Genomic DNA, 27,552 nt, shown 5'->3' on the forward strand with positions numbered 1-27,552 from the left:
CCCTACGGAGAAGAGTGCAGAACCATGCACAGTCAGCCCTCTGCATCCGAGGATTCCCAACTACAGACTGAAAACAGTACTGGTGATTACTGGAAAAAATCCACATACCTGTGGACCAGTGCAGTTCAAACCTTTGTTCAAGGGTCAACTGTACTTTACAAGTATCGAGGTAAAGCCAAGTACTCTCCATGCATGTGGCCCTGGATGTGTTTAGATGCTGGCTAAAAATAACTGCTTTGATAAAAATAAACTTTTTATTGGGATCCTTAAAAACACTTGAAAAGATCTTTTTGCTACCAAAACGTTACTGGCACCTCTTTGGGAAACAGAAACTGTGTATGGGGCCAGAGGTTGGAGCTCTGACTCAAGGCCTTCCACTGCTGTCCGGCGAGGCAGGTGATGATGAGGAGGCCTTTTAATTCAAGAACTGCCAAAAAAGATCCTGACCATGGAGAGGGCTCCGCACTAAAGAGGAGAGAATCTGAAATGTTGCCCTGGGTGAGGCTGCATCGTGGTGGTCTACTCTCATCATCTCATCAAAAATATTACTTTCAAAGGCTGTGGAAAATAACTCATGAAAATAAAACATGCCAAAGAACACATCATGCCAACAAACAAGGCTAGGTACACAAAAGATGTGACAAATCAGGTATTTCACTAGCAAACGCAAAACGACTTAAATGGTTACACCACACGTCAGCGGGTACATACAATATATAGATAGGTCCAGACACTGCTGATGATGTTTTTCACTGATCTATAAATATCTATTCTATAAAACTTAAATATTTAAGTCAGGACCCTGGAGCTCAGTAATCAGTGTTCTTTAATGACATATGCTTTTCACCCTTTAAAATGACATAAGCTTTTCACTCTTTAAAATCTACTGTCCCCTTAAAAAGACTTAATTGTATACCTTAAATAAGTGAATTGTGGGGTATGTGAATGATTTCTCAATAAAGCTGTTATCAAAAACAAACTAATGTGGACCGGCCTGGTGGCTCAGGAAGTTGGAGCTCCGTGCTCCTAACTCCGAAGGCTGCCGGTTCGATTTCCACAGGGGCCAGTGGGCTCTCAACCACAAGGTTGCCGGTTCAACTCCTTGAGTCCCGCAAGGGATGGTGGGCTCTGCCCCCTGCAACTAAGATTGAACATGGCACCTTGAGCTGAGCTGCCTCCCGAATGGTGCAGATGGTTGGAGTGCGGGCTCTCAACCACAAGATTGCCAGTTCAATTCCTCGAGTCCCTCAAGGGATAGTGGGCAGCGCCCCCTGCAATTAAGATTGAACACTGGCATCTTGAGCTGAGCTGCAGCTAAGCTCCTGGATGGCTCAGTTGGTTGGAGCGCGTCCTCTCAACCACAAGGTTGCCGGTTCAACTCCCGCAAGGGATGGTGGGCTGTGCCCCCTGCAACTAGAAGCAGCAACTGGACCTGGAGCTGAGCTGTGCCCTCCACAACTAAGACTGAAAGGACAACAACTTGACTTGGAGAAAAGGCCTGGAAGTACACACTGTTCCCCAATAAAGTCCTGTTCCCCTTCCCCAATAAAATCTAAAAAAAACCAAAAAAAACACCAAACTAATGTCTCCTTAGCTGTCCTCCCATCCAATGACTTTAATTACCCGGTCCAGTTTTGTCTCCACGGCATAAACTATGGAACACTTACCATATCAGCCAGAGAAATATACAAGAACATTCCTCCAGCTAGCGCAAAGATCCAGTTGGCAGAGAAGTGGCTGCCGGCCAGGATGCCAAATGCTAGACCCACGTAACAGCAGCAGGCGGAAAGGAAGTTGAAGAAGAGCGCTTGCTGGAGGGTCATGCCAGCATTGAGCAGGATGACAAAGTCTCCTGTGGCGGGGAGAAAAGAGGAGAGGCTGTGGACAGAAGAGTCACACTAGGTCATGGGACAGAGAGCATGAGGGGGACAGATTGCTCAGACTGTGGATAAAGTCTGGGTGAAAAACAAGACAACCCCAGACAGGAGACTGCACTGACAAGACGAAGGCTCCCTTCATCTTCATGTCCAGGAACTGTCTGGCTACAAAACTTTCAGCTGAGATGCTGAAAATAATGCAAAATAGACAACCAGCGAACGATGGCCTCATTTCTCTTTTGATTGATGGTGAAACAGGAGGAGCTTCTTTCCTCACAACTATAATGAGTGGTATTTTTAGGAAACAAAACTGAGACTGAGAGAAGTTATGTAATTTTCCCAAAGCCACAGCCAATAAATGGCAAAGCCAGGATTTGACCTTCAGTCTCCAAAGCGCAGGTGTTTTACACTCCCTCTGATACAACAAAGGGCCTCCCAACAACTCCTGGCTCACCTACTTCTTCCACCCACAAGACTTCTAACATGCGTCTCAGCCTTTGGGAGGCCAAACAGGATGTAAGAGATAACCTATGTTGAGCACTTAGAATAGTGTTCGGCACATAGGAAGTTCCTTTCACTATTTCCCCCCTTTCATCCTCATGACAAATCTATGAGGCAGGTACTGTTATCAACCCCATTGCATAGGTGAGGAAACTGAGGCACAGGATATGGGGCTGAAGGGAAACAGACATCCCTGTTAAAAACTCCATCATTTTCAATGATCAATTTTCGATGATTAATTCAATTAAGAATCAGTGGTTAGCTTTTACATCGCATCGAGAACGTATTAATTAATTACAATAAGCTTTCTGAAGGGAGGAGGAGTCGGCCCTATGAAGGGAGCAGGTGTCAGTCACCGAGGCAGCAGAGTGGAACGAGGGTGGGGAGGCATGCACTCACCTAGCTCGTGTGGGAACTCCTCACACAGGATGGCCACTGATGTGCTGATACCTTGGAAAACAGACACAGTGAAGGAGGCGCCAATGGCCAGGCCATCGATGAAATTGTGGAGGCCATCACTCAGGGTGATCATCCAGGCTAGAGTGCCGATGTCAGAGTAGCGGACGCCTTTCAGCCAGTAACAGGCACTTTGGGAAGCCTGCAGGTCCTACGAAACATCCCGTCCCCAGGGCCCCCAGGTCAGAGGGTGGATTAGGGACCTTCAAGGTAGACCTGAGTGAATCATCAAGGCCATTAGTGTTTAAACACCCCCACCGGCCCACTGACCTGGACAGAGAGCGAGCCCACGATGACCTTGTCGTCCATCACGGGGTCCTTGCCATCCAGCTCGCTGCTGCAGTGCTGAGGAATCATGTGGTCCAGGTCCCCATTCTGCAGCTTCTCGGTCACCCCCTCCTCCTGGTCCTTCTTGGAAGGAAGCGTTTCAGATGCATAGTGGCTGTGTCCATGATGGTGCTGGAGGGACCACAGGGAGTGGTGAGCGTGACCCTCACCAAAACCACCAAGCTTCCTGAGCACCCATTCTGAGTCAGCACTCCGAGCACGGGGAAGACCCCAACTCCACCAGCAGAGAAAATGCAAGCAGGCCATACACACAGAAACTGGGGAAAGTGGTTAGAGAGCTGAACCAAGGTAAATACGAGGGGCTGGCACCGGACCGACAGCAAAGCCATGACTGCAGGGCCCACCCTCATTCTGGCGAGGCGGCACAGCTCAAAGTATTTAGAGCTCCTCCTTTGCAACAGATCACTTTAGTCAATTCAGCAACTACGTGGGGGATAACTATAGACTAGGCACTAAAGGTATCTTTCTGGAACTATACAACAATAGTCGGCCCTGTTTCTTTGTCATAACTTCACAGACAGGGCATGTCCGTATCCAGCCACTCCTTCGTCTCCTAACATACAAAAGTATGTTAAGAAAATAATCTAGAATAAGACAGAGGGGATAAATTACTGCTTAGTGAGAGACACATAGGCCAGATCTGATCTCTGGTCCCGCCTCGACCCCTGCTAGTACCCGCAGGAGGTGAAATGCAACGTCTATTCATGAGCCGGTGGGCTTTCCTCCTCCCAAGCCCCCATTGGAGGGCTGCTGAGCCACTACCACACAAGCACTTTGGAGAAAGATGCTTTCCCCAGAAGCATCTCCTTTACCAACTGGGCCTCACCTCATTTTTCGGCTTAAGGAGCATCTTCAAGATCTTCTCTGTGAAAAAGAAAAGATAGAAGCCCCCGAACACCACGGCAGACTTGGAGACATAAAAATCCTCCAGGGGGTTGAAACCAAAAGCCTGTGGACCCAGGAAAAGAAAATGAGTTTAAGAAAATAAAAACATTTCCACTGGTCCCCTTCTCGCCTCTTAACCACTTCCTTGGTTGTATGAAAGGAAAGAGACAAGCTCCCTGGGATAACTGCCGGCTACACGTTCCCTTTCTAGCGAAAGCTAACCTTTGATATTTCCCAAATGTCTGATCATCAGGCCTGTTAGGTTCTTTCTAGCTTATTTTCTGATGCAAAAGACAGATCATCTTTAGAACTGTACTATCAGGAAGAACAGCCTGGACAAGGTTTTCTACTTTCAATGAGGACTCTTTCTCTATTTCTTCCTGGCGCTGCACTACAAGGGCAGACTCTGCTGGTAAATTCCGTAAAGAGAAGACACTGTTTATTTCCATCGTTACCTTGTGTCTCTAACTGATCTGCCTGTAAACACAAAGGCAGTGGTGTAATTGTACTTTCTAAAAGAGGAAATCCACTCCTCGGTGAAACACTAGGAACTGCAGCATCTTCCTGACCGCAGCCCTCCCAGTGACCACAAAGCCGAGAGAGCGGACCGCCTTACTGCCGCATGTGTTAATTCTGCGGGTTTGGTTTTGAGTTCTTTTTTGGAAACTCTTATTATGGGGGAAAAACAGAATGCGTTGGGAAGTACACAGGGGTAGAAATCAGAATTTCATTCTCAGGGACACGCCTGACTTGTGGTGGAGCATTGGGAGTGTCCGGTGACCCCCTCCTCAGTTTTCTGACAGGAAACAGTCCTCTTGAATAAACTCCAGCCTTCTCAGGAGTAAGTCTAATATAAAAGTGACCTTAAGTACCAGAACTCTGGGCTGCTTAAAAGGTAAAGTGGTTTTCCTTCCTGTTTTAAGGGGACGAAATACAATCTCTACCCACTAGTGCAGTTTTCTAAGAGACATAAAGGTCAGCTTCTAGAGCAGAAATGACCCATTCAGGTCGACTTTCCAGGGAAAAGTGGAGTGAAAATAGGCAACTCGCACATCTCCACAAAAAGCCATGATGGATGGCAGAGGACAAGAGCATGGCTTCAGGAATTATAAACCTGGCCTCTGGGATATGGGCTCTTCGTTCCATAAATGGATAAAACATCACTTTGATGTCACAGAGTTGAGCTGAGGACCCACTAAGAAAACACAGAACCACATCTTGGAAAACATAAAGAGCTACAGAAAGCACGCGGCGTCATCTTTAAGCTTCCACAGCAGCTCTGTCCAGGCCTGTCAGACCACCTACAGTGAAATGCCTCACGCTTACTGTCATCAGCGGGTCTCCTGTAGACATTACACCAAATCAGATGCAACGTCTCCAGGGCTGCTCGCCAAACCTCACAAAGACTGAGCTCCCTCCTCTTTTGTGGACAAGTTTCTCACTAACCTGGGGGAAGGGGCAAAAAGGTGCCTTTGATGTATGTGAATTTCAGTTGGCTCACCTTTGCCCCCAAACGCCTTACTGAGGAGAACCGATCTTTTTATTGCGACCTATGGATTCTGTTGACATGTTTGTGGGTGTGAGTGTGAGCCAAAAGCCCCAAATCGGGAGCCATTACGTGACCTAACTACACTACATCTTTCCACCAACAGTTAGAAAGTACTTCCTAGGCACCAGGCATTTTATAAATGTTACCTCATGTAACCCTCGCCACAACCTCATGAGGTCGGGTCCATTCTTTTCCCCATTGTACATTATGAGGAAACAGAAGCACAAACAGGTTAAGTGACTTGCCCAAGGTCACACAACTTGTAGATGGTGGAGGTGGGATCGGAACCCAGCTCGCAAACCGGAGCTATGCTGCCTCTCCTAGCTCTGCCTGAGTCTTTGCTAAAGGAAAGGACCTCCTTTCTCTGCCTTCCATCGAAGTGCCGGGTCCTCCCCTGAGCCCGCGGCCCCCAGGAGGCGGTGTGCTCCTGGATGAGGAGCCCTGGCTTGCCATACCTCGGGGATGAGCTGGAAGAGGGCGTTGGAGTAGAGGGTGCCAATCGCCAGAGCTATGAAGTAGAGCAGCAGCCTCTTGTAAAAGGTCTTCTTCAAGAAGGGCACCACGCTGGCCCCCATGAGGGAGCAGAGGGAGATGACGGTCACGCAGAGGAGACCATATCCCCACACTGCCGTTGGGGAGAGCCAGCCCCACCCAGGACAGGGAGAAGGGCAAGCGCCCCATGGCACGGCAGCCACCATTTAGGGGAAAAGAGGGGAGGGGGGGGCAACAAGGAAGGTTTTGGTAGATATTATCGAAGGCAACAAAAAGGAAAAATCAGAGAGACAAGTAGGGAGGGAGAGAGAAATAGAAAATTTGTTAGTGATTCAAGTCTGATGAAATTTCCTTTAATCAGTTCAGAAGAAATGAAGAGAAATTTAAGGTGGTCTTGGAACTCTGTGGCTCCTGCCCCCGCCGCGCTGGGGGGCCCGAGTCACACCTGCCAGCTGGTGTGACTGGCAGGGTGGGAACTGCCTTATCACTGAGCCGAGGTTTGTGCAGGTCTAGCCAGAGGCTGCCAAGGCAGACTTTGGACCCGAGGGCTCTCTTCAGGAGGAAATAGGAGCAGCTGGGAAGAGACTAATGACCGTGCTGCCACGTTTGCTCTGAGTGTCCAACTCGTACCACACAGGCTCATGTGACACGGCCTGGGCTCGTCTGGTTTGTGCAAAATACAACAAAGTCATGTGTGCAGGGCAGCGGGATGGAGAATGAGGAAGGCCCCACGCCCGTGAAATCCAGATTCCTAAGTTCTCGGGGCTGGTTGCTTTCTGTTTGCTTTGAGAGGGCTCCAGTGTAGAGAGCAGAGTTCCAAGACCACCCTGCCACAGAAAACATTTCCTCTACCATTTCCCAGTATCCCACACTCTGGTCAGGACCAAACTGAGCCAGGATGAGGCACTCCCCTGTGAGCCACAGGCTGGAGCACGTGTAATTATTATATTTCCGTTCAACAGGCAATAAGGCATTTTTCATTTAACTTAATGATTTAAAAAATTAATAAATTCTATTTCTGGAGCTAAAAAAAATAGCCCAAGATGAGGCCTCCCCTGAGAAGTGCTCGCTAGATGCAGGAAGAATTCTGAGCCAACATCAAGATGGTTCATCTTAAACCAGATTTCTTCTCTCCTTGTTGAGAGAGAACAGACAAGGCCTGGGCACCGCACCTGGTATCTCTTCCGGGTGAGTCTTCTGACTGGGAAAGGCTGAGCGGCCACTGAACAAGCTCTTTATGAAAGGCGGCTGCCCCCACGCCCAAAGGAGGCCCCCCTGTAATCATCCCCTGAGCATGTCCCTGCCTGAGCTGACAGGGGGGCAGGCTGTCAACTTGGGTTTTATGTTTTTTAGCTCCTCAGTGGTCACAATTGAAAAACAAAATCAACAAACAGTTTCAAACAGTTGAATAAGGGCACCAGGAAGTCCGTCCTGTCAGGAAAAAGTCAAGATGCAAGGCATGAAGGATGGAGTGCCCCTGTCCTCTATCTTGTCATTTTAATTTCATTTATTTTTGTTCAAAGTCTTTGTTCTGTGTTTTGGTGGCCGCTCCTGAGCGCTGCGAGGGCCTCTACTTAGAATAGAAGGGTGCGAAGCCCCAAGGGCCAAGCAGAGACCACCGGCTGCAGCTTGCCTTCTGAGACCTGCAAACTTGGCTTAGGAGAGGCACTGAGGCTGAGAGACCCCCGACAGGAGGGCAAAATGCTAAGAGCCTTGCACCTGACATTGCCTGAGGAGGCCAGAAGCAAACCTGGGTGCCCCAGGAATGAGAGAAGGCCCTTGAGATCCAGAGTCAGAAGTCATTTGTGTCCCTTGATACGAGGGAGAAGTTAATTTGTCAGGTGGCAGCTGTCGGGTGCCTTGGAGCACAGGGTGGGAGCGGGGGCAGGGATGTTGGCTTGGGGAAGGCTCAGCTGTGGACGCCCCAGGGGAAGGAGACGCGCATGTCTGTTGTACTGCACCTCTGGGATGAGCTGGAACAGCGCGTTAGAGAACAGCGTTCCAATGGACAGGGCGATGAAGTAAGTGAGCACACGGCTGAAAAAGGCTTTCTCCGTGCACGGCAGGATGAGGACTCCCAGGAGAGAGGCCAGGTTAATCACTGAGACACTGAGGAAACCAAAGCCCCACACTGTGGAGGAATAAGAACAGACGGGGGCCTCCATTACTGAGGGTGGGGTGCCTGCTGCCTGGGCAGCCCATTCTGAATTCAGCTGTGGTCAGGATACACAGACCTCCACCAGACATCTACCAACCCATCAGTAAATATTTGTTCAGTCCGCCTCTTGCTGGGTGCTGTGGGGAAGCCTAAAAAAATACAGTGAAGTTGCTATCCAAAAGAAGCTTACCTTTTCGATGGAGGCAGGAAAAACTACCAGGGAAGGTTAAGAGGTAAAGAATGATAGCGAGACACAATAAGGCATGACACGGGCAGCAACGCTAGCCACCAAGTGTTGGATGGCACACACCAGTGTGACCATGTTTCAGCAGGTCAATCTGGGCCCAAAGGGTGCGTGGACACTCACAGAGCACAGTGAGTCCACTGAGGCTGGAGCAGAGGTACTGGGCGGGGAGGGGAAAGGATGACGTGAGCTAAGGGCAGACCTTATAAGGTCTTAAGTGCTAAACTGAAAAACCAAGGCGTCGGCCCCCTTGTAGATCAATGGAAACACAAATGGAAAAGTGGCCATAAAAAGCAATCCACAGTTGGGCTGGTCTAAGAGCCCAACACTGAGATTTCAGCATCCACACTGGCCTGTCTGACCACACGCTGGACCAGGCCTGTAAGTGCAAAGACACCGCATGACCATTGCTCTAACTCACCCCTCCCGATCTTGGTAACACGGTCACCGATTAGACCCTGAGCGAGCCGCACTATCGATCAGCTCAGAGGTCCCTGTGAAGACGAGCAAGGGGACCAGCCCTTCCTGTCGTAGCTCACCTTCCAATGCGCTCGGCCTCCCCTCTTCTGTCTGCTCATTCTCCTCGTTCTCCTGGTTCTCGGAGGAGCAGGCCCGGGAATCCAGCTGCTGGAGGATGGTGGGGCAGAACTGCTGGAACTCACTCTTCCCTATCCGTGACTGGTTGCTGAAGTTGTGGGCAGCAAAGAGCGCTCCGGAACTGAAGCACTGAAACACAGGCCAGGGGCAGAAAGCCTCTTAGAAGCCAAAGTCATACCTTGCCCTAAAAGGCGACTGACTCAGCCTTCTAAGAGGGGGGAAAAAAAAGAAGATCAAATGTCCAGATATGAGCGAATCTGTAAGACTAACCTCCAGGAGTGAGAGAGAGCAAGGTAGTCCTTCAACTTGAAAAACTGATAAGGAATCTTAGCGATCAGTCACTGGGCTAAGACATATCTGACGCACAACATCTGTCAAGGGCTGCCCGGAGGTTCTGGGAGCAACTGAATTCCAGTCATCGTGACCAGAGTGTGATTTCTAGAAAACGTGATGCTATTTGGATACCTAAAGATAGAGCTTCAACCAGACAGCAAATCTGGTTGCACGTCACACTAGCCCAGGGAGCTATTACGTTAACATGCAGACTCTAGGTATTTCTCCAGAGCTACTGGCGTATATGGAGCATGTGCAGGCCATTCAGCAGACACAAACGCTCGGTCCCCTGGCGAGGTGGCAGAGGAGTGGTTCTCACACTGTCCCTGTAAAACGCGGCAGTTTTCCTTCTAATTATACTTTACGCATCTCAGTCTTTACCTGAGCTTGGTTTCATGTGGGTTTGTCTCCAGATAGTCAGCCACCTGGGTGTGCCGACGGGAGTGCAGGGCTTTCAAAGCTGAGGGCTCGATTCTGCTGACCTACACACTGCAGTCATGTCGGGAAGTGTCTGGGTTTGTGCACCAGCCCCCGGGGCAGCCTCCTCACGGACTCAGACACTCACCACGCTCCTGGGGTTCTGCGTCCAGGACACAGGGGCCCCCTGGATCCAAACTCGACTCTCCTTCAAGTCAAAGCTCTAGGACACCTCCAGCACAAGCCTTGACTACCCTAGCACACACTCACCTCCGTTCTCATTTCTGAATCCTGCAATGATTGTCTAACCCACAGCATTTAACCCTTCATCTTAGAACTGGCTAACTTTGTTCTTGGTTGAGCTCTGCATTTTGACGGTAAACCCCTACACATGACTCATTTGTCCCTGCTCTCTCAACACTCAGCACAGGGAACAAAGTAGAGACAGAAAGCCGTTGCGGGCTGACGTGTCTCTGGCTGCCTCAAATAGCCTCAGATTCAGATTAGCCAAAATGACATGGAAGAAAGGACAGAGCCAGGAGCCAAAAGACCTGGTCTCTCCAGGAACTCACTGGGGACCCTCAGTGTTCTCTCCTACAGAATGAAGATTTTCCATCTGCACCTGGGAGAGCGGATAAAGGGCTTTGTACACTATAAACTATCAGAAATGCCAGCAGTGCAGGGAGGAAGAGTCTACAAGGCGGCGACCCCCCACTTCACAGCTGCCCTTTGGCAAGGGCATCAAAACCCCGCATGCAGGAGGGCAGGAGGCATGGCTGGAAATTCAGACCTGCTAATCCAGACAACAGGGGAAAAAGAAGTGGCCTCTCTGCTCTGTCATCAAGGCTTGCCTGGTCCAGCCCTGCCTGGTTGGGCTGGGAGCCGGGAGGACAGAGACAGTGTGGAACGGCTGGGAGCCTTACCGTCGAGAGGTTCCTCTGTCCCTGCAGTGGCTGGGTGACATTGTCCCGGCCCACTCCCACATCCAGGTGGTTGAGCAGGGCCTTTAGCTGCTGCAGCGTGAGGCTGTCACCCTCCCCGTAGCGATGCATGAGGTCCTGCAGGAAAGAGGCTGCACTGATGGGCGGCGTCTCCACAGACACGGCGTGAGCCTCAGGAGCAGCTGTCCATATGCTGAGCAGCACCAGCAGGAAGCAGCTGGGGAAGGCTGGCTGCAGCAGCTTCATGGTGACAAAGAGCCTGCAGAGCAAAAAACCAGGTGAGGGTGAGGCTTAAGAAACCCACCTTTCCTCCCACTCACCCGTCTGCCACCACCAGACCCATCAGCCACACTCCACAGGACAGGTCTCTCCTCAGACTCTGAATCCAGTCAGTATCAAAGCTGACTCCTCACCCCTTTTCCAATGCCTTTACCTGGCTTTCCAGAAAAGTTACGATGGTGGGGCAAAACTCCTGGAGTTATGACAATAGGGGTATTTAAATCCTTTGAATCTGTCATTCTACTCCTAGAATTTACATGAACAGAAGCAATTCAAAAATAAAAAGGCTACATGCAGAAAGATATGTTATGGCCAAGTGAATTATATGGAGTTCATGGAATAGTATGCAACTCTAAAAAGGAGAAGCACGAGTTTCATGTTAAGAAGCAGAACAATTATGTAAGGGTGTAAGAACTGAAAAGGAACAGAGAGAAACACAAGCTTGAAGGGAGTAGGACTGATGACTTGTTAATCATTTCCCTCAGGAGTAATAATTTAATTAGTGAAATATCAGGAAGGGAAAATGAGCCTCCTTTTTAATCCAGATCCAGACGCGTAGTTGCTGAAGTTGTTTCCGCACCTGTCCAGGCACAATGCCTCACAGTGGGTCAGTAACTCCGTCTCCAGGCCTTTGCTGGGGACAGAGGCACGACAGCCGAATGGTTCAGAGCAGGCTTGTTTGCATCCTGGCTCTGCCACTTACCAGCTGTGTGATTTCGGGCAAGTTATTCACCAGCGTCAACATTCTAGAATCACCCAGAGCAGTGACGCAGCTTACCATGGCCGTTAGGATCAGAAAGACCCAAGCTCGAATTTCTGCACCACAGTTTACCGCAAGTTACCTTGGTCAAGTTACTTACCTTTTCTCTACACCTCAGTTTTCTCATTTATAAAACCAGTAGCCATCTCATTGGATTACTGTGAAGATTTAATGCCAAATCTCCACCAAAAAACAAAAGTTAAATTATGGTACAGAGTGTGGATCTTAGGACCAAATGGCTAAACCCCAGTGTTCAAAGACAGCTGTTCTCCACCTGACCACACTCTAAGGCACATGCTGGACTGTCAAAATGAAGGCCTGAGTGGCTTTAGGAAAGGAGAGGCAGAGAGATGATGAGGGCAGCAGCTCGTGTTACCAGTGTGCACCTTGCTAAGTAAGCACTGACATTCACGGATTCTTTTAAGAGAAGTCAGGACACTTATCCCCATCTGCTAAATGAGGAGACTGGGGTTCAGAGATTAGGAAACCTGATCCACAGCCAGCAAGTAGAGCAGCAAAACCACACACTGAATTTTTCATGAACTGAAGCTAGGCCTGCACGACACTAAAGTCAAGGCACTTTTAACCATTGTCCCTGCTAGATGGAGACACAAAAATAGATGGCCTGGGTCCCATGGAGATCCACAAAATCCTGCATGTCTCTGGGCAGACTGCTCCCAATTTCTATCAACCCCATCAAGCACCCCAAATCCAGGCATGAGATGCTCTGAAGACCTGTGTAGGGGAGCCCCCAGGTATGCCTCAGAGGCAGGGCTCTGTTACAGCGTTTCTTCTGTAGAATCACTTCAACAAAAACAACTGTTTGGACTTCAGCTATATTTCTCAAATGTATCTCCAGCAACTTCAAAACATCAGAAAACATAAACATTAAAATACCTCAGGTAGGAGACACCCAGGGTGATTGTAGCTTCACCTGGATATTCAAGGTCAGCATTAATGAAGCAGGTGCTCTTCTCTGACCCAGTGACCCGTCAGCCCTCGGCACGGCTGCTAGGGCAGCCTGAGTGGCTGGGTAGATTCAGCAAGCACAGCCTTCCTGCCTGGACAACACTCTGACACGACCCAGCCCCCAGAGCCAGGAGGGCTGTAAGAAGTCCTGGCCCACGGACCGAGGAGTTGCTACAGACACTCCAAGTCCAAGTGACCTTGGACTTTCGGCAGATACAAAAGGGGGGCTTTCTGCTTTCATGGAGGATTTTTCCCCTCTTAACTGTAAGTTATTCTTAGGGGAAAAAAAAAGAGGTTTATAAAAGATTGTTTTGGGGAAAGAAAGAAGAGAGGAAAAAAACCACATACAGCTCTTGGGGCATCTGGATGGATGGCGAGGCTGCGCAGGTCCGCACTGTGTGGCCCAGCTACAGGAGCAAGCCCGCTTGTATTAAGGCTGTGCGCATGGGCGTGCCCGCGGGGGGCCACCCCAGCCCTCCCAGGGAGCTGCACCAGCGGCCCTCAAGGACACCTTGCAGGAGTGGTAAGAAGAGCATACGGGCAGGACAGGAAAACAAGCTGGAGGGACAAAGCCTTGGGTGTGCTGTTGGCTCAGAGGACCAGGCTCTCCCACTGAAGAGAAGGTGGAGTCTCGCCACCCTTTTGTTCACTTGGCTTGGGTTCAAAGAAATGAATTATTTTAGTGCCTTCGCTCTGCCTCCAAGGCGCCAGATCCAACCCTTCCGGGTGGGAAATGAAAGACCTGTGAGAAAGTCAGCCAGATGGGCTTGTTCTCAGACCCTCTGTGGAACTTCAGAAGTTTCCTTACCATCTTGGTAGAGAGTTTCTTGGTATAGGAATTTACTAATTCATAAATCAGAATTCACCTGCCTGTCACCCCTTCACTTCATCCAGAAGTGTCTCATCCTAGAGGCAGCACTATGTCCTGTGGACACATCTGATGGTTGGATTTACCATGCCGCATTTTTTTCTGTGTCCATCTCCGCTCTCAGAGAGGAGCAAATGTTTACTTCTCTTTGGGGTGACAAAGTAGTGACATGCCATGATGCTTCATCCAGAGGCTGTCGACTTGATGTGACTTGAACAGGCAACAGAGGTCTGAGGGGCCTGGGAGCCACTAGGCCTCCAAACATGCACTCCCTTCCCTGACTCACGCTGACCAGGAAGCCCACCCTTCTCTTTCAGATTCCTCTGGGCCAACCAATGACACATGAAAGATAAGATCAAATGCTCCAGAGACAAACTTTGCTAAGGCACAACTGTTTCCAAGGCCAACTGGTAAGCCACAGGAAATGGGTAAGATGTGTGTTTGAAACCGTACCCGCTTATGCCGACTCTGTGGCCCCTTCAAGTATGGGTTACGTGGGAGCACAGTGAATTACAAGGCTGGAGCTCTTCAGCTGGGGCCTCAGTGGCCCAGGAGTGGCAGTCTATGCAAGGGCAGCCTGAATGGGGTTTTTACAAAGCACTTTACTCAACGGTGAAAAAAGGCTGATTGTCCACACCAAGGAATGACCCTGCGGGTTGGAGGAGTGGCGAAGGAGGTGTGGGGACCTGCAGTGACAGCAATGATGGTTCTCAGCACTGGCCCCACTGCTGACTGGCCTCAGTGAGTCATCTTGAGAGTCCCCGTCCCCCCCTACCCCCCCCTGTCTTTTCCCCACCTGAAATCCAAAGGCTATAAAGAGGTGTCTAGTTCTCTGCTATTCCGCTTGGGACAGACAGCAGGGGGTGTCGCAGGCACAGGGCGGCTCAGCACACCCTCAGGGCTGGGAGCTTCAATGACCCAGCGAATACATGCAAGGCAGCTCCCACCCCTCAGGGCTTCCCTCCTGCCCGCAGCTCATTTCTGCAGAAGACCTTCAAATCTTGGTCCTTCTCCAGTCCCACCCCACTCCGCTCAAAGGCTGGGAACTGTCCGCCTACCAGGATCTCCCTAGTGGACCTTCCCAGAGGCAGATGGCTCTGGCTGAGTCCTGGGGCAACATTTCTGAGTCCCCATTAGGAGAGGTATATAAAAATCCCTGAAACTTGCAGACAAAGGACAAAGCCAGGCCTCAGGGTGGAGGTCCAGGTCCTGAGGAATCAAAAACCCCACACCTGTCTTCGGTACAGTGGGTGCTAGTAACTAGGGCACCCCCGATTTTGGACTTGGTGTGAGAAGTCTAATTTGCAACGACTTTAAGCAACTCACTGATCTCACCAGGTCTGTTTCCTTAGTTTGGAAAGAGAAAAATAAACCTGCAGAGTTTTATGAGTCTGAAGAAAATAAAGTATGTTGAAACTATATAAAAATAAGGATTTCTGAGTTAAGGTGGAGAATTGAAATGGCATCATAATTTTCCTACCCTGGTAATTAACATTTGAGTTAAAAAAATAAAAAAAAAGTCACCAACAGCAGCCAGACAAGGAAACAGGCAAATTCTGATACAATAACTTCAAAACCAGAAGCAAGGAAAGGAATGCAGGAGGCACCCACATGGCTCATCTCCTACCGCTGGCCCAGGCATGAAAGCCATAGTGACGAGAGCGGAACCAGGAGAATTCTCACTAACCTCCCCCAAATCTGGACGCGGCAAATTGCCACCAACTCTTTTTCCTCTTCAGTGTAGGAGTAGTGGGAAAAGGTGCTGGGACAAAAAAACAAACAGGTGAAACGGGAAGAAGAACAATGGGCTGACTCTCTGTGAAGGAAATTTATTCCTAGTATCCACGGTCAAGGGTTCCAAGGCCACCTACAGAATTGGGGAAACTATCCAATTCCAGTGACTGTTCCTCCCCCTCCAACAGAAATGGAACACACCTCTCAAATAAGTGGACTGAGCCAGACCACGGGGGCCATTACCAAAACCCCAGCAGAGAGGACAGACGCCTCTCACCCCACCTCATCTGCAGTCACGGCTCATTCAGGCTACAGAAAACAGGTCCTAAGTACCCAGCTCTCAGCACTGCTGTTGTTGGGTGGGGGACAAACCTACCTCAACATGGTGGGGAGAAGTCACTGTCTTATTTTGGAGCCAACAGCGCCAGATAGCACTAGTATGAACCCAAAAAGAAACAGCAGGCCAACCAAGCGAAAGACAAAGATGTCAACTGAAAGTAAGACGTAATTCCTCATGACTGCCTCCCACTGCAGCATCACTGAGTGAGATCACGGATGCAACAAAAACAGCTCAAAGATGATTACACAACAAAATAAGACAGAAGGAGGTGCAGGCTTACTACAAAAAGGCCAAAACAACATCACGGAAGAACTAAAAAGTACATTAGAATGAACAGAGAACAAAATTCAGCCAGTGATTTAAAATAAAAATACCGACAAAGGAAGGTTTGAGATCACCGCAGTGAATGCAGATGGAAAAGACACATGAAAGCAAATACAGTCATGTCCCGCTTAACAACAGGGATCCGTTTTGAGAAATGCATTGTTAGGTGATTTCGTCGTGTGAATATCACTGAGAGCACAGGAACCTAGATGGTGTATAACCCACTACACATGTAGGCAATATGGTATAATAATGTTGCCTCTGCCCTTCTGCATTCTTGGCTGAGACACCCTTGGAATAAAAGACAGATTAACAGGAGAAAAACAAACAGAAGTTCAATAACATGTATACATACCTCCAGTATACACGGGAGACCCAGGAAAACTGGGTAACTCACCAAAATGGTTGAAGCCACCAATTTAAGCACCATCTTCAGCTGAAGACAAAAGATGTTGTGGGTGGGAGGTATTAGTTATGGGAAGTTACCAGGAAAGGCACAGTAAACCAGGGGAAAGGTTGTTTATGCAGATTTAAGCCCATGACTTGGTATTATAAGAGTTTCTAGAGATAAGGTCACCCACCTCTTCCTGGTGCAACGCCGGAGACACCCTTATAAAAACCAACACTTACATATATAAGTGTCTTTTACAAAGGGTAACTTCTACTTGGTTTTCAGAGCTTCTCCCATGTCTGCTGTTTTTTAAAATTAACCAGCCTAAAATAATCATTGTGCCAAATTAACATATTTTGGGGTGATAAACTCTGTTCCCCTGCAGCTCCTAGGCTACAATCCTGTACAGCATGTTACTATGGTGAATACTGCAGACAACGGTAACACAGTGGTAAGTATTTGTATAATGTATTGTGCTACTACGTTAAGATGGTTATGACGTCACTAGGCAATAAAAAAAAATTTCAGCTCCATTATAACCTTATGGGACCACAGCCATATATGTGGTCAGTCATCAACCGAAATGTCATTACAGGGCTCATGACTGTACAAGACAACGGTACCAACAGGATAATTGGTGTTTCTGAAGGAGAGAACCGAGGATGGGACAGAAGATAAATTCCAAGATAAATAACACAGTATCTTCCTGAAATGAAAAGAAAAAGAGAATCTGAGGACTGAATTCCACAAACATTTGATGTAGAACGCTCAACACCAAGCCATTGCCTAAAACCTCTACGTGGCAGAAAATTCAGACTAGCCTCGCCTTTCCCATAGCAACATTCAGTATCGGAAGAAAATGCAACTTTACACAATTCTGAGAAAAAGAAAACATGAACCACAAATATTACTCTCAGACAAGATGCCCTACAAATTTGGTAAAGTCAACAGACAAAAATTCTTAAGCAGGAAAGAAGTCGGAAGATACAGTAGTCCCTATCCTAGGAAGAAAAAAATGACGTGAGAATGAAATGTAGCTAATTAACTGAGAAATTTTTTAAAAGGGGCCCAGGAGCGCAGAAACCATGGTATGAGGAATGATGGTAAACAATAAACCCTTCAAACAAGAGTTAATCAAAAACACCTATGGGGATTATGGTTACAGGACAGAATCTAAATGTCATAAAAATGGACAATTTAATAATATAATTTAAAAAATGAAGAGATGCAAAGAAGAGATGAGAAAAAAATGTGAAAATGTGAATATCCTCATTTTTCACAGCAAAGAGTCAATCACTACTGTCTAAAATGGAAACAAGTAATTACAGATATGACTCACAAGCTCTTACTTTTTTCTTAACCTTATTGGGGTCTTTGAGGAAATAATCTCTCTTATGAAAAACACATTTTAAAGCTTAATAATTCCTTTAATTGTATTACGGTTTCTTTTTCCTGTTACAGTCAGGGAAATTTTAATACACTTTTGCAGAAGTATGTAGATCTACTTCTGTATATCCATGTATCTGTGATATGCCTGGAAGATTATCTGGAATAATGTTCACCTAGTATTAGTGATGACTATTTCTGAGTGGTGGGGGTTTGGAGTGTTTCGGTTATTTATTTTACTTCAACTCACTGATGTGTCCTAATGGGTGATGGGGGTACAGCAATACTAGAAAACGTGATTATTTTTATAATCAAGGAGTTCGGGATAACTTTCTAAGTATGGCACAAAACCTAGCAGCAATAAAAGCATTAATACAGCTGGGACTACAAAATACAGTTGGGACTACAAAAACTGCCAATCATTCTACAAGTAATTCGTATACTCCTAGTATTCATGGTCAACTAATGGTACAGTCACAGTCACCTGTGCAAGTCCCTATGGACCCAGTTGGAAACCCAGTCACCTCGCAGTGTGGTACTGAAGTCAATAGTTCCCTACAGGCTGTCTGTAGTTCAAAGAGCTTTGAGAAAAACTACCCAGCCTACCAACCTCCCCACCCAACTAATGAACATTGTCAAGACGCCACCCTTCTCTGGGACAAGCTGAAACCCCCTCCCAAGCACAAGATAAATATTACAGTGTGAAAGCAGCCCTTGGCCTTGGCCAAGGGGCCCAGAGCTCAATCGGCCATTTCTTCTCCTGCGTCCTCTGGCCTTCTACCTAACTGCTTTCCTTCATACCCTGAAAGAATGCGTTCCCTTCTTCCAGCTCCCACTCCCAGAACCTCAGCCTCAAGCTTTGGCTCAGCCATAGGCCACCCAGGGTGGGAGATTTCTGCAGATAGTGCAGGAGCGCTGCCAGGGGGAGGGGGCGGGGGTACCCAGAGGCAGGAGCCCACTTGCTCTCTCTGTGGGACGAGAGTACTTAAAAAAACACACAACTTAGCGGTGACCCAGAAGCAGACAACAAAATTAGAACCAGCAGCCTGGTGCTCCCTGACCAATATTTACTGAGCCCCCACTGTGTGTATCAGCGCCTGTGGAGGGGAGGTTGGGAAGGGCAGAGGCTGGTGTCAGCTCGGGGCAGTCAGCATGACAGCAGGGATGGCTGATTTAGCCACACACTGCTGAGTCCCTAGTGGGACCAGGAGGGGGAGAGAGGGCGTGCCTTTGCCTGGTTTCACCATTCCAGCCGGAGCCTCAGCTTAAAAAAGCAAAGAAGCCTTCCAAAACTAACTGACTGAGTCAGGCAGCCGCGGCCGGCAAGCAGGAGCCAGCCAGAGCTCCCCCAGCCAGAGCCCCCACCCCACCTTCAGAGGCATGGCAAGAGTCACCGCTGTTCTCATCATTCAACCATCAACATTTCCCAGACACTCCGTTGCAACATTCTGACCTGTTGTCCCTCTAAGTCCTCTCCTGTTTGTCAGGCCACAGGTCCTGGCATGTGCCTTAGGGATCACGATAACTACGGTATCACATCCACTGCTTACATCACCCACTTGAAGCCAAACTCTGACTTGTTAATCAGGGTCAAATAAATAAATAAAATGTACGATCTAGTGGCTAAATCACTAGACAACATGACATATTGGGCAGCCCTGGGTTCAAATTTGGAGCCTGTCACTAACTTACCATGTATCCCTACCGTGTTTCCCCGAAAATAAGACCTAGCCAGACAATCAACAAAATTAATATAAGACCCAGTATTATAATATAATATAATTATTATATTATATAAGACCAAGTCTTATATAGTAAAATAAGACCGGGTCTTATATTAATTTTGCTCCAAAAGATGCATTAGAGCTGATGGTCCGGCTAGGTCTTATTTTCGGGGAAACATGGTAACACAATTACACTATGAAACATCCAACCTCACAGGGGCACTCTGATAATGAGAGAGCTTAAAGGTGAGAGCAGTGTGTACGTCAGGTCTGTTCCTTCTGTTCACAAGCCAATCCCCTCATGTGGACCTGAACCCTGCCTATTCTCAGTGGGCAGCTCAATTACCTCTTCTTCCAGGAAGCCTTCTTGGACCAAAGAGTACTCTTCTCCAACTCCTTTGGACTCCTTATCACCAGCTCTTCCATGGTGTCCCCCAACAGATTTTTGCTCTCTGAAAGCAAGGAGGGCCCTCCCCTGACTCCTCCCCACAAAACAGTGCCTGGACCAGTGCTGGGCACGCAGGATGGAGAAGCAGAGAAGACCTTGGAAAGCCCAACCTGCTTCGTGACTGATGTCTGTGTGGTCGCTATCTCTTCTCTAGACTAAACAACCTCCATTCCTTCCATTTCATTTATACTCATTGAAGTGAAAGCTAGCTATGCCTACCAGACTTGAAGAAACTCAGTCCAAAAGTTCATTCATTTAACAAACACCCATTGCCAACAGTTTCATACCAGGAATTATGCTAGGTACAGGCCATGCCTAGACCCTGCCCTCACAGAGCAGGGAAAGCAAACAATTCAGCAAGTGATTTACAAGAACGATGACCAGGGTTGTTTTGATGAGAGTTCAGTTAGGCCATGTGAGCAGTAAGGGGTTTTGTACAAGGTATTAAATGGCTTAGAGAATCATCAGGAAAAGCTGCAGAAACAGAGCTACTCCTAAAATCACAGAGCAGGGCCAGGCTGCCAAAGAGCTGGGGCCCCTGCCACCGTCAGGCAGCTATGGCACCAAGCAGCAGCCTGCTCCAGAATTAAGCCATCCCTGCCAAGATCCACACCAGCAAAATGCCATCTTGAGGATGAGGATGGCCACACATTTAAGACTGGATTGAGTGTGGCTAACTGGCAGCATCCACGTCACGCTGGGAATTTTTGTGCAAGGATGTCTGCCAAGTCTAGTTTTTTGATTCTCTACTTCTAGTAGGTTGGACTATAATGTATTATCCAAAGTAGCACACTTGACGGGGAAAGGAGGCACTATTAATAAACACGCGGGGACAATAGGAGTAAACCCCACGGGTTCCTCAGCACGGGCGCCTGGTGAACAAGCCCACATACACCGCTCACCACAGACGGTGAGGCGGAGGTAGGAAGCTGCGGAGAACACGGCGGAGCAGGCAAATGCAACCTGAGCGGCACAGGGCCAGGGGCGGCCTCCAAACAGAAACGTCACTTCAGCAGAGACCTGAAGGGTGCGTAAGCATGGGCCAGGTGAAGGTGGGGGATAAGGACAGAAAGATGCAGCTGCATTTTGAACGTCTCAGCAAACCTGGGGCATCTAAGAGCTAGAGTCCGGTGTGAGCTGGGGTGCACAGGAAAGGCTGTGGTGGGGCTGGCACGGGCCTGCAGGCCAGGTTAAGGTAGTCAGGGACCACTTTCAGTAGACATATGACGGGACTTGAGTTTTTAGTGTACCCGTGGGGCTGCTGTGCAGAGGACGGGCTCCAGGTGGGCGAGAACAGAAGCCAGAGCCCAGGTAGGAGGCTCTCTGACGTCCGGTTGGGAGAACAACGCACCCAGTGTGGCCTAAAGAGCAAAGCTTCTTTCTCCCAGCTTCGACCCAGCCTAGGGCGCTTCCCCTGCCCTTAGGGGCCCGCTGGCCTCCTAGTTTTCCATAAAGAACTGAACAGGCGCCTCTTTCGCTGCTGCAAGGAGAGAAACAAGCCCCATCACTGTCCTCATAACCGAAAGTGTAAGAGTGAGTTCGAAAGGACCAACATGCCCCCCCACTCGTTTCCTAAATCAGGCCGAGACAAGTCTGCTCAGCTCTGTTGCTGCAGCAGGAGGGCCATGTACACATGCCAACAGCAATGCCTGGCAAGCGACACTCTGGGGGCAGAATTGGCCACCAAGGGCCTCTCACAACAAGTCTCTCTTATGCTCCTTTCTTCCCCAAACAGGTAAGAGTCCTCCGAGCCCCAGGCTCCCTCTGGGAAGTGAGGTAGGCCGTTCCCAGACAGCGAGCCTTGATAAGACACTGAGCTATAGAAGGCAGAGGCGTGCTTGGCTTCCGTGGTGCAGTGAACCTCTCTCTAACTAGGCCCCAAGGCAGGCAGTTCCAGTGCTCTGCCTGCAGCAAAGATCCCCCCAGCCCACCCACCCTCCCTGCCTCAGTGCCTTCCTGCACCACTGTTTCCCCTTGACAACCCCCGTATCCGTAAGCCAGCTCAAGTCCCCGTCTTCCCCAAAGACTCGGACCACAGCAATCTCGACAGCTGAGAGGCTGAACTGGGTGTGAGAATTCCTCTAGGGAAGTGGTTCTCAAAGTGGGGTCCCTGGACCAGCAGCATCACCGTCACCTGGGAACTTGCTGGAAGGGCAAATTCTCAGCCCCACCTACACCTGCTGAATCAGACACCTGGGGTTGGAGCCCAGCAGGCTGTGCTTTAGGAAGCTCTCCAGGTGACCGTGATGTCCACTAAAGTCTGAGGACCACAACTTTCAGAGGAAGATCCAGAGCTTTCGTTAGATCTCCAGGTTTCTTCACCCAAGAGGGCAAGAGCTGCAGCTGTCCAGGGACAGCCCCACCCTGCCCAGCACTCAACCTTCGTATGGTTACTGGTCACAAAGGCGCCCTAGTAGAAAGGCACAGGCTGCACCTCAGATTAGTCAGTGACCATAAATATTTATCAGCAGAATAATAAATTAGCCTTATTCTCATAAGAGGGTTATTGGGAAAAAGAAAGAAAACCCCCCGATTTCCAAACTGGAGAAAGATGGCAGGAAAAGGGAAGGAAATTGAGTAATTACATTCCTGAATCATACATGGTTCCTCCATTTGCCCTCCCACTGTCCAAATTTCCCACATGAAGCGTCATCCCACATGGCTCATTTTCTGGCCAGGGTTACTGGCAGTCACCATCCAATTACAGAGGAGAAAGGCCTTCCCACATCTTCTGCTTCCTTGCTAAGTGACCAGCATGCCCCTCTTCCTAGGACTCCTGAAGAGAAACCACTGCAGCTCAGTGTTTGTGAGACCAACTCACACCCCCCTCCAACCCACCCTGCACCTCCTGGATCCTGTCACTCCTCCTAAAGTACGTACCTTCCATCCTCCAGTCAACAGACTGGTAATCAAGGGTCCCTCCGACTAGGATCCTACTGCCTTTCCCCCTCACCTGCCAAGAGTCTTTTGCCTGGGCCCTGGGCTCTGCTCAGAACGCCCATCCCTGCACCCTCCTATCTCCACACCCATCCACGGGACTGGAAGTCTGATTAACATCTGTTAGAAACATCTGTCACACAGCCGAACACAGTCTGCACGTGTTCTAAGTACTCTCTCCACAAGTGCAAAGGGCCTGGATGTTGGGGGGCAAAAAAAAAAAGGAAGAAAAAACAGATGAAAAGAAAAAGAAAGAAGGATGAACTGCAGGAGGAGGCACCATCTCTGATCCACTCTACACCCTCCCTCCCTAGGACAAGTCCCACTCCACCTGAGAAGCATTCTCACCTTCCTCAGAATACTGCCACTCTTTTTTTTAAATTATTTAATTGGGGAATATTGGGGGACAGTGTGTTTCTTCAGGGCCCATCAGCTCCAAGTCGTTGTCCTTCAATCTAGTTGTGGAGGGCGCAGCTCAGCTCCAAGTCCAGTTGCCATTTTCAATCTTTAGTTGCAGAGGGCGCAGCCCACCATCCCATGTGGGAATTGAACCAGCAACCTTGTTGTTGAGAGCTCGTGCTCTAACTGAGGCATCCGGGCACCGCTCCAGAAGGTCAGCGGCAGCTTGTTATCTTCTATCTAGTTGTGGAGGGCGCAGCTCACTGGCCTATGTGGGAATCGAACCCGCAACCCTGTTGTTCAGAGCTCGCGCTCTAACCATGGAGCCGTCCGGCCGCCCAGAATCCTACCACTCTTTAACTCAATGGTATGCTGCCTTAGAATGACAATTCTAATGCTTCTAGTTAACCTTCTTGGTTGTTTCATAACACTCCTAGGAGGCTGGTAGGATCTAAATAAGTACTTGCCACATGAATATGTAAATATAAATGCATATAGAACAGATACACCCTCACTTTCTCTGGACATTCCAGAATGGCTGGGATTGACTTCACTGAAGATGCAGTATTTAGAGCCAGGGGTTGTCTTCTCCACACTCCCCGTTACCAAGATGCAAAGGAGAGCATGAGGACGCTGATCCTGTGTCCTCCTGATCCTTTTCCTGTCTTTGCCCAGGCCAGCGCTCGAGAGAGAAGCTGCCAAGAGCACTCACAGATGGATTCCACAACAAAGGCAGCCAGGTTTCTGGCTCCTATCACATTTAGATACAGAACAGGACCAGCAAAAAGACCCACGTGGGCAACACTGCCCTTCCTCACGTCCAAACAGCCCATCAGCGCTGTGGGTAGGCGGCAATCTCCAGACAATATGGTGCAAAACAAGCAACTGCCCTAACAACTCACCCTCGAATTTCCACTTGCCCTTCCACTCCCTTCCCTCCTACAAACTGCTGCCTATTAAAAAGAGATCAACATTCCAGCCAGACTTAAAGGCTTACCCTCTCTGGCTGTCATCAACCCCAAGAGGCAATCGGATTGACACCTGGAAGAGGTTTCTGAGTTTCGTTTGCAACTCAGATGTGCTCTAGTTTGGGTGACTTTCAACCCCCGAGACAAAAAAAGAGATGGACAGGAGAATTCTTATGGCAGCACTCTTCACCTGAACAAAAACCTTGCAGGCAACCCAAAAGCCCATTGGCAGGAGAGCAGATCAATAAACGAACCCATCCTCACAATGGAACTGTGTACAAGTGAACAGACGACGCATTCTTGAAGACCTCTCTTCGAGGAAAATCTGGAAGGACTATCGGAATCTGAAGACACTACACTATAAACACCCCGAGGACATGAGCCCATTCCAGTTTTCCTAGTAAAGCGAGCACAGGGAATGTGAGTGGAGGCAATGTTGAAATTCTAGTTGAAATAAAATCTCTTACCTAGCATTCCAGCTTCTACTGGTCACCTACCCCCACACTGTCAGAGCCCTTTCTTTTCTTTCTAATAAGTGTAATGGATATACATGTAAAGTGCCTGAATCTTAAGTGTAAAGCTCAGTGAAAGGGTCATCCTTTTAAAGTACAAATCCAATCACAGCACTTCCTTTATTTTAAAATCTCCAATGGCTTCCAAGTATAAGTGGAATAAAATCTAAACTCCTATTCTTGGCCTACAAATCGCTGTGTCATCTGCCCCTGGCCGACGACAGTGACCTTATCATTATTGAGGGCTCTCACTCACTAGGATCCAGCCACCCTGGCTTTCTTTCTGTCCCTTTAACATACCAAGTGCATTCTGACCTCAGGCCCTTTGCACTTGCTGTTCCCTATGCCTAAAATGCTCTTCCCCAGATCTTTACAACAGGTCTCAGTTCAAATGTCACCTCCTCAAAGTAGAGGGCCACCTGGTTTAAAAAAAAAAAAAGCCCATTCCTAGTCATTTAGAATCCCAGTGGCCTTTTCTTCTTAAGCTATATCACTAACTAAAACAGTCTTTTATTATTTTGTGCTTACATATTATCTGTCTCCTCCTACTAGACTGAAAACTCCACCGTGGTGGGGCGCTGGGCCTATTTTTCCCCCTGCAGAGCCCGGAGGAGTGAGCACCTAGCAGGGAGTCTGACCAAAGGATAGCTGCTGAGTGTGTTCATTTCCCTGCCTGTTTTCACAGTGCCTCACAGCTCAGAATTTTATTGTGCTTTGGTTTCTAGCCCCAGTTGAACTATAAGCAACCTCGGGGCAGGGGGCAGGACCCCTTTTCCTGCAGCATCAGTAGAGCTGATGACCCTGGAGAAACTGATCTGGAGTTGGGATACAAAACGTTAACGTAGAAAAATTAAAGAGAAACCCCTAAGGTGGTACGGAGGACCCAGGAGGAAGGTGGCAGGAGAGAGGCAGGCACGGGCAGGCAGCTTCCCTTCCCCACAACCCTGAAAACCAGCGCACTGAGGACGGGCAACCATCTGATAATCCTGCCGAAAATAACGTATTAACTCTTCCCCACGGCAGGGCAGAAAAGGAAAGGAAGCCCCCAAAGTACAGGCTGTTTCTAGAATTTCTCAGCTGCTCATGGAAACTCTGAGTCTGGGTCCCATGGCACACAGCCTCTCTCGACGACGTGCCAACTGCACACATCCTGAAATGTGGGGGGAGGGGCTCTCGCAGCTGCCAAGAGGGAGTGGTGTGAGAAGAGCCAAGGTCACAGGCACAATCTGGCCAGCCGTGCTGTGCACACACCACGGTTTACCCACGGTCAAGGCCTCTGCTGTGGGAGGTACCTCTGCATAGTGTCTGCAGGACACTATGGCCAAGGAAGGAGAAGCAGAAACCGGAACAAAAGTTCTGTTTCTAGGGCCCAGGCTATCCCAGAGAGCGCTTTGGCAAGTGGCCCGGGTCTGGAGGAGTGGGGGTGACTTTGTACTTTCTGCACCTTTCTGGGAAAGCCGATGAGAACGGCCATGGCTGGCTGCCCCTGGACACTACCCAGGGACCTGGTATCCTGAGAACTTGCAGGGCTTCTCTGACAGAAAGTCTCCGACATCAGGGAAATGGTCAGCACTGAATATATGCCACTCACTGTCACCTGGTCCCGAGATGGCAGAGCACAGGACAGGCCATCAGTGAGCAAGGGGAAAGGAGGACGGAGGCAGGAAGGGATGCCAGGGCCTACCACCGCTGGCGCCTGGGAGAGAAAAGCAGGGCCAGCCTCCCCACAGGCCAATATGGCTCCACCTCACCCAAGCTTCATGTACTCTGAGCTTGAAGAAAATTAAGAGTCTCTGGGGCTGGCCCTGAGCCCTCTGGTTTCCAGGAAAGGACAAGAGTCCTGACAGTTCAGCCTGCTTGCCGTGAGTTACAGGCCTCTGGTGACCAGCAGGATACACACATACACCACCACCTTTCTCTCACACAAACCAACCTTTCAGACTTCCAGTAAAAGACATGAGGAAAACATAGAGGTTTGGGTCTGTGCTCCTCCCCCCCTCCCTCCGGGAGGGCAGCCCAGCAGTCCTGGGAGTGGCGGGTGGAGGGTGGCTGTAGAAGAAGGCCATCAGGTGAGCTGGCCGCCTCCTCCCTCTACCCGCACCTGGCAGCAGGGCATGGAAAGTCCGTATGAGGTGAAGGAAATTTTCCCAGAAGAAAAGGAATCAGTGAGATCCAGAGCAGGTTGGCTGAGGGACAGTCCCTTTCTCCAGGACAGTGGTCAACAAATATTTACTAAGAAATTACTAAACTATTTGCTTAACTATCCTTTGGAAGATTTAACTAATAATCCTACTGTGTATAAGGATGACTGTTTCATAAGAGTCTCACCAATGCTGAGCATTAAAACAGTATTCCATCTTTGCCATATTAGTTAAAAATCATTCTCGTAATTCTCTTAATTTGCATTTCTTTCATTACCAGTGGTTCATCACATTTTCAGGTTTACTAACATGTATATGTCGGTCACAAATTGCCTGCTACCCTCCTTTGTCCCTTTTTGCTACTATACATTCATCATCTTTCTTATCGGTATATGTAAGAGTTCACTGCACGGACCAATAAAAATAGTAACCTTTTGTCACACATTACAAATATCTTCCTAGTTAATCATTTGCCTTTTAATTTTGTTAATTGGTGTTTTGACAAAATTTTAAAAGGTAAAGTAAATATATTGCACTTTTAAGGTTTCTGCTTTTAGTTACCTGCACGGAAAAT

The 27,552-nt window shown here is 48.8% G+C and overlaps 1 protein-coding gene across 2 annotated transcripts in view; it reads right to left on the reverse strand.

Annotated features, from left to right (window-relative positions):
* Positions 1–27,552, reverse strand: part of SLC39A14 (solute carrier family 39 member 14) — a 40,729-nt gene that overhangs the window by 3,504 nt on the left and 9,673 nt on the right. Inside the window, exons 2-8 of one of the 2 annotated variants that reach the window (XM_019714462.2) lie at positions 10,781–11,057; positions 9,050–9,236; positions 6,072–6,241; positions 4,009–4,131; positions 3,105–3,293; positions 2,778–2,985; positions 1,668–1,852 (exon numbers count right to left, since the gene is read on the reverse strand). In XM_019714462.2, the coding sequence (XP_019570021.2) occupies positions 1,668–1,852; positions 2,778–2,985; positions 3,105–3,293; positions 4,009–4,131; positions 6,072–6,241; positions 9,050–9,236; positions 10,781–11,044 (1,326 nt within the window). In that variant the 5' untranslated portion in view covers positions 11,045–11,057. Of the gene's footprint in view, positions 1–1,667; positions 1,853–2,777; positions 2,986–3,104; positions 3,294–4,008; positions 4,132–6,071; positions 6,242–8,069; positions 8,240–9,049; positions 9,237–10,780; positions 11,058–27,552 lie in introns of both variants that reach the window. The other variant, XM_019714451.2, reaches the window with a different exon arrangement.

This window comes from Rhinolophus sinicus, linkage group LG07 (genome assembly GCF_036562045.2).
Source record: "Rhinolophus sinicus isolate RSC01 linkage group LG07, ASM3656204v1, whole genome shotgun sequence".
Lineage (NCBI taxonomy): Eukaryota > Metazoa > Chordata > Mammalia > Chiroptera > Rhinolophidae > Rhinolophus > Rhinolophus sinicus.